The sequence below is a fragment of the Lepisma saccharinum genome, chromosome 3, assembly GCF_977018435.1.
Source record: "Lepisma saccharinum chromosome 3, izLepSacc3.1, whole genome shotgun sequence".
Taxonomy (NCBI): domain Eukaryota; kingdom Metazoa; phylum Arthropoda; class Insecta; order Zygentoma; family Lepismatidae; genus Lepisma; species Lepisma saccharinum.
In genome coordinates, this window is record NC_139231.1 from 49,022,024 (window position 1) to 49,037,082 (window position 15,059).

A 15,059-nucleotide genomic window follows, 5' to 3' on the forward strand; every position below is an offset into this window, starting at 1 on the left:
GGGGGGACAGGGTACACCGGAATGTAATTTTGCGAATAACGGCCAAGAATTAACTTCTGTAAATATAATATGAATAAACCTATATATATCTAAAAGGAAATGGGCGTTAAGTTGTAATTTGAAGAGGTACGTGTCTATTGCCTAAACTAGCATCCACAGAACTTCAGGTACTGCAAGTTTTGAACCTCGGGACAAGGATTCAAAAATGTATGGTTGTGTATATTGTGTATGTTGCTGAGAATCAGCTTAAAAACACAAAATATATCGTTACAACGTAGAGAGCATTGCATCAATGTCCCATGTCCCGCATCTTTTGTCGTCCTCCGGGAATGATATGTCCCAACATAGCAATTACAGGACTTCCTGCCATTCATCAACCCCTCAGTTCTCTTAGGACATTTCTCTGGGTTTTTTTTCCGTCTCCAAGAGCAGAAACGGTCCCCGAAGCAACATACGAAGAACAACATGGAGGCGGAAATTATACCTATGGACATTTTGATTGACAACCCCCGTCGTGATACCAGTCATTGGAGTTCCCGGAATGGCACGATAGGACGCCTGGAAGGCAGCAAAAATGGTCTCTTAGCTTTTGTGGGTGGAGTCAGAGTACACGCTTGCGGTCTGACGTCCTCTGAGGGGATAATTGCATAGGGGGGACGGTCCACGAGTTTTGATGCATTAAAATATCCTCGTCTGGAAATAGGGGTGGGGATTGCCCGGATGTCGTCCCTCCAAAAAACTACCCTAGCAAATTGTCACATTGGCCAGGACCGTGGAGCGGATCAAATTACAGAGTAACAAATTGAAAGCCTCTTGTTCTCAAATTACGTGTTTGCTCTCCCGAAAGTCCCTGGCTTGATTCCCCCCCGTTGAGAGTGGCGAAAAGTCAGCAGGAAGGCATTTCTCGTCCTGTACACTTACGCTCCGATATTAAATTCTGGACAAGATTCTTGGTAAAGTTATAAAGATGGTTTACAAACCAGTCAGAATTAGGAAGAAGCACAGAATTTAGCCTTAATGTAAAAAACAACACTAACAAATACCGGGCCTTCAGTGACCGGCCCACGATCTCATTACCGAAGGCGCCGACTTCCGAGTTCCATCCCCGGCATGGTTGATCCTTTCGGAATCTATCTGTATTCAACCTCATTGTCGATTTTGCCGGAAACGGCATAAAGGTGACGTTGAATAAGAAAAATACAAAAAATACGCATTAGAAGGGAAAATATATATTAGGTCTGTACAAGACAGAACTCTTCTTGTAAATACTAGAACTACATATTGTAGATGGCTAGGAACCATGGTTAGCTAGGCGATTTAATATATATATATATATATATATATAATTAATAATGAATAAAATCAATGAATTTCCCAGGGGAGGAGTTGATGTGGATACTTTTACATTACTAAAGGTATTAGGTTACGAAAGTTACTTGGGTCTCCCGGATGGCGTAGTGGTAACGCCTTGTAATCAAGGGGACCGGGTTCGACATCCACTGGAGGCACATAGTGGTTCGAATCCCACTTTAAGCGGTAGATCCAGTCCAGATTAGCATTTATGTGCATAAAGTGGATTTCAAAACAAACGAAAGTTACTCGAAAAGTAATGGGTTACTTTACTTGTGATCGGGTGGGAAAACACGCTCCAAATCCTAAAAAACTAAGGTCGGTTGAATAACAGCCGTGCCTCGCACTGGGGCTCCTAGACTATAAAGAATCAGAAAGGAACTGTCCGTACATCAGCATCCACAGTATCCAGAAAGATGAAACTTGAAGAAACCCCGAAAACAACAACTTTTGCAAAAAGCGGAGAACGGGGAAGGATGCAGGTGAGGGGATTCCCTTCTCTTTTCAATATCCTGAGGGAAGGTCAAAATCGTAGGTGCAAAATTTTGCACTTTCTTTGGAAACTGTGTCAAGGCCTGTGATGCTTTTTTTTCTGTTCATCATTAACGCATCGCTGAAACCACAAGATGAGGAAAAGTATGTAAAGAGTGTATCAAAGAGATGCTTCGAATGCAGTTTCATTTGTAATGAATTCGTCGTGCAACATTCCCAACAATTTAACTTTTACGTAATTTTATAAATTAAAGAGAAAATGCAAGTGAAAATAATTTACTTTCAAGACTTTTCAAGATAATGGTATTTAAGAATATCACAAAGGTAATTTCTTATCAATCCAATAAAGAAAATCTGGCTCCCAAAAGGTGAATATTGGCATTTTGAACATATGTAAAAAGTTATACATTTGAAGCATGTTTTCGATATTGATGATCTTAGCGTACTTTGTAGTAGGATACCATGTCCATTCTTGATGTAAATATTTATCGAATGTAAGCCAGAAATGGTTTTAAGTGTCAGTATGCATACTTTCAAATCGCTGCCTTATATTGATTCGTATGGTGGAATCTAATACTACGTTGAAATAATTATAGGTTCCTTAATTTAATTCGTTCCTAAAAATGAATCATTCAAAACTACCTAATAGGTTCCTTCGAATGATTCGTTTCAGAAATGTAGGTTTTTTACAAAGATTCATTCAAACAATAGGCCTGTTAGTTTCTTTTGAACGACTCGTTATATTTCTTAAGAAATATAAGGTTCTTTTAAATTAATCATTCAGAAATAAATAACGACTTATTAAAAAGTAACAGTTCTTTCAAACGATGTATTCAGAAAAATGAGAAGTAGTTTCCAGTGATTCGTTCAAAAACAATACGTTCTTTCGAATGAATCGTTCAGAAATAAAATACTAAATCCTTTCAATGATTCTTTCAGAAAGAAATAGGTTCTTTCGAATGAACGTTCAGAAATAAAACATTGAGTCGAACTTTTTTTTCTTCAAAAAAATAATAGTAATAAGATTCCTTGGAATGATTCGTTTAGAAATAACACATTATTTACGAAAATTAGTTAAAAATGCTTCATTCTTAGGCACGATTCGTTAAAATATTAGATTCTTCTGGAATATAAAAGAACAAAGGATCACGAACACACACACACACACCTGTGTCGGCAAGTCTGAAGCTTGTGGTGATGGATACAAAACTTGGACCCAAGATAAAGAGAGAGAGAGAAGAAGAGAAGAAGAGAGAAAAAGACGGACTGAGAGAGCCCGCTCCGCTCCGATTTTCAAAATAAACAAAATCCAAAAAAGTAAACCAAGCTAAGACGAGTCTTGTGCGGTGACTCATCCTCTATCGTGCAGGACGCGAAACAACACCGGATCTGTCATCGCCCTTCGGCCGCTGCACACCAAAAGCACCAAAGCAACCCCCTCCTCCACCCCCTTGAACCGGCAGAACCTGGAAAGATCATTCCTCGTTATGAGAAGGCGCAGTCAAAATATTGGAATGGATCGGTAAAGATGGGGGGGGGGGGGGTAAAAACAGGAGATGATTTCTCATTTCCATCACCATCTCTGTTATTCGGATCACCATTGTTTGGTATTTAATGAGCACGCACAAAAGGAGATGTGTTTTAGCCTCCCAGGAATTTCATAACGTTGAGGGAGGGGGTATTTTACCTCTCAACACTTAATCGTCTTCCCAATTCCTGGTGTTCTTTTTCTCATAACGTGAGGTATTTATTTTTCCAGCATAGTTTACAACCAAGGCCTTGCAATAGGCTTCTCACTGGGTGACGCATGGTCAGTGCATCGAACATTCTGATGGACTAAAGAAAAATTCTTGAAGATTCTCGCATTCTGATCGACTGAAGAAATATTCTCGAATATTCTCGTCGATAGGGCACCTGACTGCCACGCGGGAGACCCAGGTTCGATTCCCAGGGTGAGTGATGTAAGATCGGAATTTTTCTGGCCTTGTCCCCGCACAAAGCAACTCTGGGGCTCGCCCAGCCTCAAATCATTGGGTGCCTTGTGGTAACCCTGGAGGCTTAAGGCGGCCGGACCGGGGTGCTGACCACATCACCTCGAAAGTGGCCGAGAACAATAATGTGTGGTGCACTACCTGCACATTCGCTAAACGTGCCTTCATGGCACGGTGCTGAATGCATGGGGAACTTTACCTTTTAGCTTTATTCTCGCATTCTGACCGACTGAAGAAAAATTTCCCAATATTCTCGCATTCCGATCGACTGGGGAAAGTACCGAATAGCTCAGTACAGAGATGTCTCGACTGTTCTCATATTCGAAAGAATCTACATTCTCTAGAATATTCCCGTAGTAGGTTAGGTTATAGCAACCTTCCAATGCTTAGAGTCTGGTGGGAGATAAATTCTTCAATATTCTTCCGTTCTCCTTATATAGAGAATATAATAATAATTACACAAGAATATTCTCATTCCACATCAATAGGCGGGCACACCATTCACCGTCGTAATGTCACGCACATGAAAGGTGCCGCATATTGTTGCAGAAGAAATATGCACAGTTAACCAAATTACAGACATAAAGCGTATTCTTGGCATCATTGTGTGTGTGTCCCTCCAGCTTTTGAAGTAGAACGTCGACACCCCTACACGTATTTCATCCCCTGCCCCGAAAGGTCTTCAGAGCTTGATGAACCAACCCCCTCTTTAGCTTCTGCGTCGTGGAAGAGGTGTCACCTGCTGGTACCGACCAATCTCACACAAAAACTCTCCCCCCTCCCCCTTTTCCGCTTTCGTTCCCTGCTTATCAAGGTCCCATGCCGAGGCATGGCTTGACACAAATGATCGGGTTTCTAGATTGATCGCCTTCATGGCCGAGCCAAATAACAGGGTTCGGAGATAGCTCTGTGGAGGTGAAGGAAAGGGATAGGCAGTGGTTCCAATGGAGAATAGAAGTTACTACATCTAGGCTGGAAGCAGAGGAAAGGACAGCTAATTGTAAGTTAATGGAACTAGGTTGGAAGTAGAAGTAAAATTTTCTTGTGACTTCAACGAGGATAAAAAGTTGGTCGAGCTTGATTAGAATAAGGCGGAAACGATAGTCACTTGTTGGATTAGAAGTTACCAGACCAAAATTACTGCCCTTAGCGCTACCCTTCTTCAGTATGACTGTTTTAAAACTTGCGTCCTGCTCAGCTGCTGCTCAGGTGCGAACTATCTAAAATGGAAACAGATATAGGAATTGTGGAAGAGATTCCAATTAGGAATAAAAGTTACTAGACCTGGGTTGGAAGCAGAGGGAATGATAGCTAGTGATTATAACGAGGACCAAAGGTTACTGTTCCTGGCTAGAAGCAGGGGAAGGAATAGTCTGTGATCCCAATTGAAACTGGATGTTACTAGAATTATTATTTTACTTATTAGAATAATTAAATCAAGAAGACTTAGGTGAGCAGGCCATGTGGCACGAAAGGCCATGTGGCACGAATTGGAAATAAGAGTTTACAGGATTCTTGTTGGTAACCCTGATAGTAAGAGGGCCAAGACGAAGATGGAGGGATAACTTTGATATGGACCTAAAGGAAATCAGTAAGGATGGAAAAGATTGGATTGATCTGGCCCAGGATAGGGACAGATCGAAGGCTTGTGTTGCTGCAGCCATAAACCTTCGGATTCAAGAAGGCTAGAGAGTTAGTTAGTGTTACTAGAGCCAAGATGGAAACAGGGGACAGGATAGCTAGTGATTCCACCATGAATTAAATATGTAACTAGAGATAGCATAGTGATTAGGAGTAAACGTTACCAGACTCAAGGTGGAAACAGCGAGAGGATAGCTCAAGATTCCAGCACGAATTAAATGTAACTAGAGATAGCACAGTGATTCCAATTAGGAATAGAAGTTACTAGACCTTAGGTGGAAGCAGAGGGAATGATAGTAGCTAGTGATTATAACGAGCATCAAAGGATACTGTTCTTGGGTAGAAGAAGAGGAAGGAATAGTCAGTGATTCCAATTAGGAGTAGACGTTACAAGACTCGAGATGGAAACTGTGAAAAGAATAACTAATGATTCCAGCACGAATTAAATGTAACTAGAGATAGCACAGTGATTCCAATTAGGAATAGAAGTTACTAGACCTTAGCTGGAAGCAGAGGGAATGATAGTAGCTAGTGATTACAACGAGCATCAAAGGATACTGTTCTTGGGTAGAAGAAGAGGAAGGAATAGTCAGTGATTCCAATTAGGAGTAGACGTTACAAGACTCGAGATGGAAACTGTGAAAAGAATAACTAATGATTCCAGCACGAATTAAATGTAACTAGAGATAGCACAGTGATTCCAATTAGGAATAGAAGTTACTAGACCTTAGCTGGAAGCAGAGGGAATGATAGTAGCTAGTGATTACAACGAGGATCAAAGGTTACTGTTCTTGGGTAGAAGAAGAGGAAGGAAAAGTCAGCGATTCCAATTAGGAGTAGTTGTTACCAGACTGAAGATGGAACCAGGGAAAAGGATAGCTAATGATTCCAACATAAATCACATGTAACTAGAGGTCATAGTGATTCCAATTAGGACTAAAGTACTAAACCTAAGATAAAAGCAGATGAAGTGATACTTAATAATGCTAATTAGGATTTTAAATTTCTGGATCTGATGTGGCCAAGTCTTAAGGAAAGGATGGACTGGGAGTTACTGCATAAAGACTAGAAGCAAAAGAGTGAATAGCCAGTGATTCCAACTAGGATCAGAAGTTACTAGACTTAGACTGCCATCACAAAAGTATGTTTTAGTGATTCCATTGAGGATTCTAAAGGGTAATTAGGAATCACTCCACTCAGGAATAAAAGTTCTGCGCCTAGAGTGAGGAATGAATACAAAGAGTTTATAAGCCATTCGGGATTGAAAGAGTAAAGAATCATACGAACATCGAACAGATGGCAATTCTGCGAGATAAAAGCTGCAATGATGCATACGTGTCGGTGCTCAATGCAGCCAACTGGCACAATGGAGCTTTACGTAACTCCCTGCCTGTATTAAGAGCCGGCAAGGGGTCACGAAGCGTCCTTGACCCAAGACTGCAAGAGACGATTGACCCACATCGTGCCCCTGCAATCAACGGCCTTCCCCGCCATGTATACCTCGGCGGAGGCCCAAGCAGGAAATTATCCTAGGATTTACCTGAAATCCTTGCTTTCCGAGACCCCTCAACGCACCTCTTGACATGCACGCACGAATCAGTGGAGGAAATAAGTTGGAGTGTCGTTTACGACCCTTAGTCGCTCCACGTACAGTAACGGACGCTTCTAAGTTGTAACAATACCATTTTTCAATGAGATAGTTACAACCCAGAAGTGTCTGTGACTGCACAAACCGAAAAACGGTTTATAATGGAGATCGCGAGAAACACGTACAGGAAAACATAATATGTCAGGTTGAAAGTTGGCTCTCATGGGTAGAGATACGGTATGGACCAATCGTGTCTCTTGAAATGATTGCTCCTGGAAGTTATTCCTCGCTGATTTTAGTAACTCCCAATCTATGCGTTGTTTAGTATCCTCGAAACAGCTAGTTACAAGTTGTTTTTCGTTGGTTTAAATTGTTTCCAAACCAATTCTACTGCAAGTTGCACGCGTGGTAAAACCCGCGTGGTACAAGTTATTCGTCGCTGACAGTAGTACTCCTGAAGCCATGCCTACTGTAGGTTATTTCTCGTTGACTTAAGCATCCTCCAATCCACTCATGTTGCAAGTTATTCCTCTTTGACTTTAGCCGACCTGCATAGCGAAGTAGTTAGCACAGTGCGCTACGAGCCAGGGGCCCCTGACCTGCACATGGGTGTTCTTTGTGGGTGTCCCACACCATCACTCATCCTCATCTTCCCGATTAGCCAAAAGTAGCAGAAACTCGGCGATAAATTTAAAGAATGAAATCATTGACTTTAGTACCCACCCATCCCTGTCACAAAGTATTCCTGTAAGAACCCACCGAGGCAAGCTTACAGATCCTAGAGTATCAAGACCTGTCAGCCTTCCTTTCGTCGCGCTCCAATTTAGGCTCCCACATTACATGCCTCACATAAAGAGATACTGAGCTTGCAAACCGGAACTCAAGCTCATGTAAAACGGTTATGTCAACCTCACATGCACGGCGGCAGTAACCGTCGACCTCCCCCTGGAAAGAGATTGACTCGCCTCCGACCGTCTCCTATCTGTCACACTCAGCGATCTGGACTTCGATTGCGGAGCTTGATATTCACATTAAGTTCGTGACAAGAACCGAGCTCACGAAAACAGTGGCCACGGATTGTCGTGTGACTCCGGGTTCCGGTCTTAGAGGAAACGCTTCCGGTCTTTACTGTCAGCCATCGCGCGACAATCAAAATTGCGCGATTACTTCAATGGGGGAACGCTCTTTCTTGACTCCCCTCCTGCCCACCTTCTTTTTAAGCACGGGACGCACGCAGCTATTGGAGAGGGTTGGGCTGTGATAGCACAATTACTGGAGTTAAGTAATTGTCGTTCTGTTAGAAGGATCTAAGGGTCTCCTGGATCAAGGACTTACCTCAGAAGCTATCTTTTCATGTCTGTCCTAGGTCTCTAAGATTGACAGTGATATTCTGAAAGACTATGTTTATAAACCACAGTCCAGCTTTCGGCAGAACCTTCTTGAGGCTTCCTTCTGTGTGACTTGAGTTTTTTGTAATAGCAAGAAGGCTAACTCTTTCAGCCAGTCAGCTATTACAAAAATTCAGTCAACAATGCAACCAATTCACACAAAAATTCTGTTGAAAGCCCTAGAGCATAAACAGAAGTAGGCTTTCAGAATTAAAAATATCTGCCCCGGACAGGTTACAAGTTATTTTTTCTTCTTGACTCTAGCATATCCGATCTGTAAAAAAGTCTGATTTCGAAGCAGAATATCTGTCTGAAAGCTCTAAGGTGATATCTACAAGGATGTATTCTTTCAGAATTTAAAATACGTGCCAAGGGTAATATCGAAACGGGTGTAGTCTTTCAGAATTAAGAATATCCACCTAAAAGTTCTTGGGGTATTTTAAACAGAAGTAGTTTCAGAATTCAGAATATCTGCCTGGAAGATCTAAGGTGATTGATTTCTAATGGTGATTGAATGATATATAGTTGGATGAAATTGATGAAGGCATTCTTGCAAAGGAACACTCAAGCTTAGGTGGAATTCGACCGCACTCAAGAAAAATTAACATGTGAATGGTACAGAATCAAGTTTACCACAAAACCTATAAGTTAAAACTTGGTTGACACGACACTTTCCCACGTTTCTATCTTAGACCACAGGAAATATCTTACTGCACTTGCAGTAATAATACGATCAAGGATGCTAAAATTATGCAGAGACTAATATTCTCCATAATTATTTTATCGTCACCAGATCTTCCCCGACAACATGCAAATGTTAGTGACTTACACTGGTAGCTGAACCAAGGACCCCACTCTGAAACTTCTAAACGACAAACCATTCACCACAGGACGACAGCTCCTCTGAACGACGTTCCACTGTCACACGATGTTCTTTTTTTCTTCGCTCCGTCCCTATCATAACATTCTCTCCCCCCATTTTAGCGTCTACATGCTCAAGGGTATTAAAAAAAAAGAGGGAAAACTGAGAAGATGGGGAGGGGATAAGAAGATTCCAAGGCTTTTTAAAACCAATCTGTCTCCTTATAAGATTCACAGCTATTTTTGAGTCCCGAGGGGAGATTAAAAAAAATTCAACGAGGGGGAGAGATACAAGGTTGGCTTGATGAAACTGTAATGGTCTCAATACACCTATTTAATCTAATCACTTCTAGCAATTGAGGTCCCGCCTGTGGGGATGGCAAAATGGTATGAGGAAAAAAGTAAGAGAGAGAGAGAGAGAAAATAAACGAGAAAAACTTCTCAGGACTTTTTCCTTTACCGTGAAAAATGGAGCAAAGATGTCACTGGCGGTGGTTGGTCGCGCCGCGCCGCGGAAGAACCAGGAAGCAACAGAGGCCCACTGCAAACAAGAAAATTGCCAAGCGTAAAGAGAATTATTTGTGCAACTTGCAACACTGTATATAAAACCCTTTTTTTTTCTTAGTTTCCCAAAAGTTCTTTTAATGATATCACAAACAATAAATTATCACAGTATATACTAGGATAGCAAAACCTGAATAGCTATTGAGACTATGTGGAGATGAGGAAGATGCTAAAAGAGATGAAAGGGGGTAAAGGAGATCGAACTGGAACAACCGCAAGGTATCAGACGCCTTCCTCTTCATCCATCAGTCGTATTAGAATTAATATATTTTCAATGGGTACATCACACAGCACTGTGGGAGATGGAGATGTATTTGGGGAAACTTTGCGTGCCCAGATTTTTTGGTAAGGGGCTTCGTTTTTTATTAGTCAGATTTTTGTCATATTTTCCAGCATTTGACTTTTCGGAGCCAATTGGTGAATATGACCCCACTAGCTCACCCTTAGGCACACCTCTGTGGGTATACGTAACATATTTCGATACAGGGATACAAGGGACTGGCAGAAAAAGCTGACGGTTTTGAAATGTGTATATAAATAAAACAATTAATGTAATGCAAGGTTTAATGGTCAAAATTGCTACAAAAATAATTGCCATTTTCAGTGCTTACATTAATTTTTCTTTGTTTTGAAAATTGTGTCCGATAAATGATGACCTCCATTCCTTACACATTCATGTAGCCTTGCCTTTAAGTTGGACGTCGCCCTCCGCATTTCATTCGGAGTTGCCGCCATTTCGTTGCGAATAGCTAACTTGAGATCACCAATTGTGTGAGGTCTTTCAACATACACTTTTGATTTGAGGTAGCCCCAGAGGAAATAATCACACATCGTTAGATCCGGGGAGCAAGGAGGCCAGGGAACGTCACCATTTCTTGACACTACAGGTCCAGGAAACATTTCCCGAACCATGCCCATTGAGATCCGTGCAGTATGCGCAGTAGCACCATCTTGTTGGAACCAAATGTTTGCACAATTAATTCCACGTCTAGCTAATTCCGGTATAAGGAAGTTGTTCAGCATATTCACATAACGAACTGCAGTTATGGAAACATAACTTAACATAACAGTCTTCTTCAAAAGAAGTCCACTGCTTCATCTTAATTAAAATGGCGTTGAGCGACTCCCCCCACTCCGCCGTTGAAAGAACTCACACAACAATCCAATTGTGTCCAAGGTAAACACCATTCTTGAACATTTGAACCATTTGAACAACAATTGGTGATCTCAAGTTAGCTATTCGCAACGAAATAGCGGCAATTCCGAATGAAATGCTAGTGAGGGCGACGTCCAACTTAAAGGCAAGGCTACATTAATGTGTAAGGAATGGAGGTATTTATCGGACAAAATTTTCAAAACAAAGAAAAATTAATGTAAGCACTGAAAATGGCAATTATATTTGTAGCAATTTTTATTATTATAACCTTGGATTACATTAATTGTTTTATTTATATACACATTTAAAAACCGTCAGCTTTTTCTGCCGGTCTTTGTATAATTCAAATTTTTCCAGAATAACGTTTTGAAATTACAAAGTTAAGTTCTCGCAGTGTGTGTGGAAATATCACTTGGTTGCCACAATTTTACAGCGCTATTTTCATGATAATGAGAAATCTGAAATGAACACTGAAGTGTTAGCGCCTAATGGAAATTTCCTTGCGCCTGGCAACGCTTGATACACAGAGTCCGAAGCACTGTTAACCTGGGTTGACAGGTTAATGAGAGTATTACGAATCTTCTTACAAATCCTCTACGTTTGAGGACAGATTTCGAGGAGGCAAATTGTTCAGCTTCAGTCTCGCCAAGCTAATGCTGAAATGGTAATTTTAATGAAGGCCACGAATGCATCATTGTTTTTCCATCTCTTGCGCACTTATCTTTCACGTTGGCGGTGTTAAATAATTCGGCTTTTATATGTATGCATTCATTAAAGCTCACCGATGACAATTTAGCATAACGGAAGGCACATAAGAGGTGAAGATGTGTGAAGTTGTATTGTATGATCAGCATCAGAGACTGAGTGGACCTCAGAGCGGCTTATACAGGGACTTCAATATGAAACTTTCACTAACCCTTCAAAATGACTTATTTATATACAGGAATCAATAACCAATAATCCCACTTTGACACATAAGATGCATAAGCCTCCCAGATGGCGTAGTGGTAACGTCGTCCCGGGTTCGATACCCGGTGGAGATACATGGTGGTTTAAATCTCACTTTAAACTGAAGGACCAGTCCCGATTAGCCTATCTGTGCATACGGTGTACTTAAAACCAAAACTCAAACCCAAGACGTATAAAAATAACAACAAATTATATTTATCAAGATAAATGGTGATCCCCCTTTGACATTTGAAACTAACAGAACACATTCACTGAGTCTAACAAGCGACAGCTAAAAAAATAGTTCACCCCAAGAGAAAAGGTAACTGATAATCCACCACTGCTAAATAAGCTATGTTAGGTACAGCCAACAGCAAATATAATAGCAGACAAGCAGGCCATCATATTTCGTTCTTTGTTTTTTTTACATCCTGTGATGATTAAAGGAACACGATTCCATTGAAGATGATTTTCTCTACTTGTTGACGTTATATTCAATTCATGATTCACCACACTGCGGGAAACAAGAGCGAGTGAAAATGGAGATGGACAATTCGCCCAGTATTACTTTTGCCGTTGGGAGTACGAAATATGTTTATATATACTGTCAGCTGACAAATGTTTCACAATGAAAAATCATGGGGAAGAAAACACAAATTTCGGTCTGGAGAGCGTGCCGTTATAGAATAAACCCGCTGTGGTAAAAATCTAACTATTTCAAACAAGATAACCGGGCAGTCAAGAACCTGAGAAAAAATAAATCTGATCAACCCATTCTCTCCTTTCTATCAGGCAGACCATTTACAAAAGTGACTAATATACATGTGGGAACGCCGCACAACAGCCGACACAGAACAACGGTGAAGCCCGTTTCCTGCACGGGAATAAAATTAATTCAAGGTTTCAATTGCGGACATCTGTTCTGTGAAGGCATCGGCCGCCTATCCGAGAGAACATTCGGGATAGGCGTTTCCTCTGTTTATCCTGCGGGAATTAGCATACAATAGCGCCAAATTGCTGAGGTCTTCCCAGGTTGATGTGCCACTATTTGCCATTGGATTACGCGCAGCACTTGTCTTTGAAACATGATATATGATAAGCTGAGTTTAATTGGCCGGAGGAAACAAGGAACTATACGAAGGGACAACGGGATAAAGAAATGGTAAATAGCAAAGAATAAGATAGGATAGAGCCAATAGAAGTAAAAAATTGAAAGGTAAACGGAGAAGGAAACAAAGGAGAAACGAAAGAAAAGGATAAGTAGAATAAGCAAAGCAAACATAAACAGAGAAGTAAGGGAGAGAAAAGAAAGGTGTAAACACGAAAAAAGAAGGAACAAACACCAGAGAATGGAAAGAAAGAAGAACAAATGGTGATACTCGTATCTATAATTAGAACAAGCAAGGAGTGAAAATCACGAAAGTTGAGACAAAAAAGGCGTTACCAAAGTACAGAGAAACTGAAGTGGCAAAAAGCCACAAAGTAAGCATCGGAGAGAGTTCTAAAACTTTAGAACGACGATGAAGGAAAAGAAAATAATAAAATAATTTCGTAAAGAAAGGAAACAGTATTCAAAGAAGCAAGCTGAAAAACCTGCGAGATAATGCAGAGGAATATATTGAGAGAAAGGAAAAGATTAAAGGATAAGAGAAGAAAGGAAACAGCGGCATGCAAAGAATTCAAAACAACAAAATAAAGAAAAAAATAAGAAATAAGTATCAAGAGTGCAGATTGGTAAAATTAAAAGGTATCCAAAGATCTAAGAAATACGATTGGATTTATTTAGTATATTTTACTTCATTTTTCTGTCACATTTGGATAATCGCAAAGATGAGGATGTATGGTGATGAAATGGATGAAAGGACAATCACAAGGACAACACAACACGAGCCTCACGGAGGATTACACTGGCCGTTAGTCCAGACGCCAGAGCCTCGCTAGTCTGCAAAATGCAGTCCAGGATGTACTACGTGGAAGGGAGGATGAAAAGTGGGTGTCCTGGGAAAGAGTCACCTTTTACACCCCGTTCGAAATACAGAGAAAGATTCACAGAATGTTTGGAAATGGTAGAGTTTTTTTGAGTTGCTGTTTTAAGTCCACTTTATGCACAGTAAGGCTAATCGGGACTGGACCTACAGTTTAAAGTGGGTTGGTTGGTTGATTTGTTGTTTTAAGTACACTTTATGCACAGTAAGGCTAATCGGGACTGGGCCTACAGTTTAAAGTGGGTTGGTTGGTTGATTTGTTGTTTTAAGTCCACTTTATGCACAGTAAGGCTAATCGGGACTGGACCTACAGTTGAAAGTGGGATCCAAACCACTTGTGCCTCCACCGGGTATCGAACCCGGGACCCCTCGATTACAAGGCAATGACGCTACCACTGCGCCATGGGGGAGGTCCTGGAAATGGTAGAGGCATCGAAGAAACGATTTGACTTGGAATGAGGGGTGCTTATTATTTGCTGCAAAAAAAAAAGCTGTTATATATGGCCACGCAGCACGGGCCAAGCCATGGGAAGGATACTACACTAGTGAAAATGTCTTACCTAGAAATCTACCCACTAAATAGCGCCCACCTCAGAGCCAAACCAAAGAAATTTCTCTCGGTTCTTGACAGAGGCACCACTCGGTATTTCCAAACGAACTATAGATATGCTTTTTAGTGTGGTAGCTACAGTAGCGATATTCCAATAAAAATCTGGTGCGTTAACCTGTCCAAGGCTCTAGACTTTAAAATATTTTGGAAAACCGCAACGTGACTGCAAGAGCCAAACACCGGTGCCATTCCACAGTCTAGGTCCTCCATTGCTACGGTAACACACACGCCCACGCACCCAGAAAGGAAAAGAACGGGGGGAGGGGACGAAGGACCATAAAGTTCTCCACAATGCACGCACAGATGCACACACGGCACAAGCTCCACGCACGCTCGACCCTATTCAAGCTATTAATAAATGCGTTACCAAAATACACCAAGAAAGGGAGAAGCGAGCGGACCTCAAGAGACCATATACACAGCCAGGTCACGAATGGGTGTAAAAGCATACGGGACGCTCATCCAGTATTGACCCTAGGCTTAAG

The 15,059-nt window shown here is 41.2% G+C and overlaps 1 protein-coding gene across 5 annotated transcripts in view; it reads right to left on the reverse strand.

Moving 5' to 3' along the window:
• LOC145985016 (zinc finger protein basonuclin-2-like) overlaps nt 1-15,059 on the reverse strand; it is a 388,343-nt gene that overhangs the window by 277,384 nt on the left and 95,900 nt on the right. For 3 of the 5 annotated variants that reach the window (XM_083118509.1, XM_083118510.1, XM_083118511.1), the window contains one exon: nt 9,772-9,852. The exons of the other annotated variants lie outside the window; for them this stretch is intronic. In XM_083118509.1, the coding sequence (XP_082974635.1) occupies nt 9,772-9,852 (81 nt within the window). The remainder of the gene's footprint in view (nt 1-9,771; nt 9,853-15,059) is intronic. 5 annotated transcript variants of the gene reach the window in all.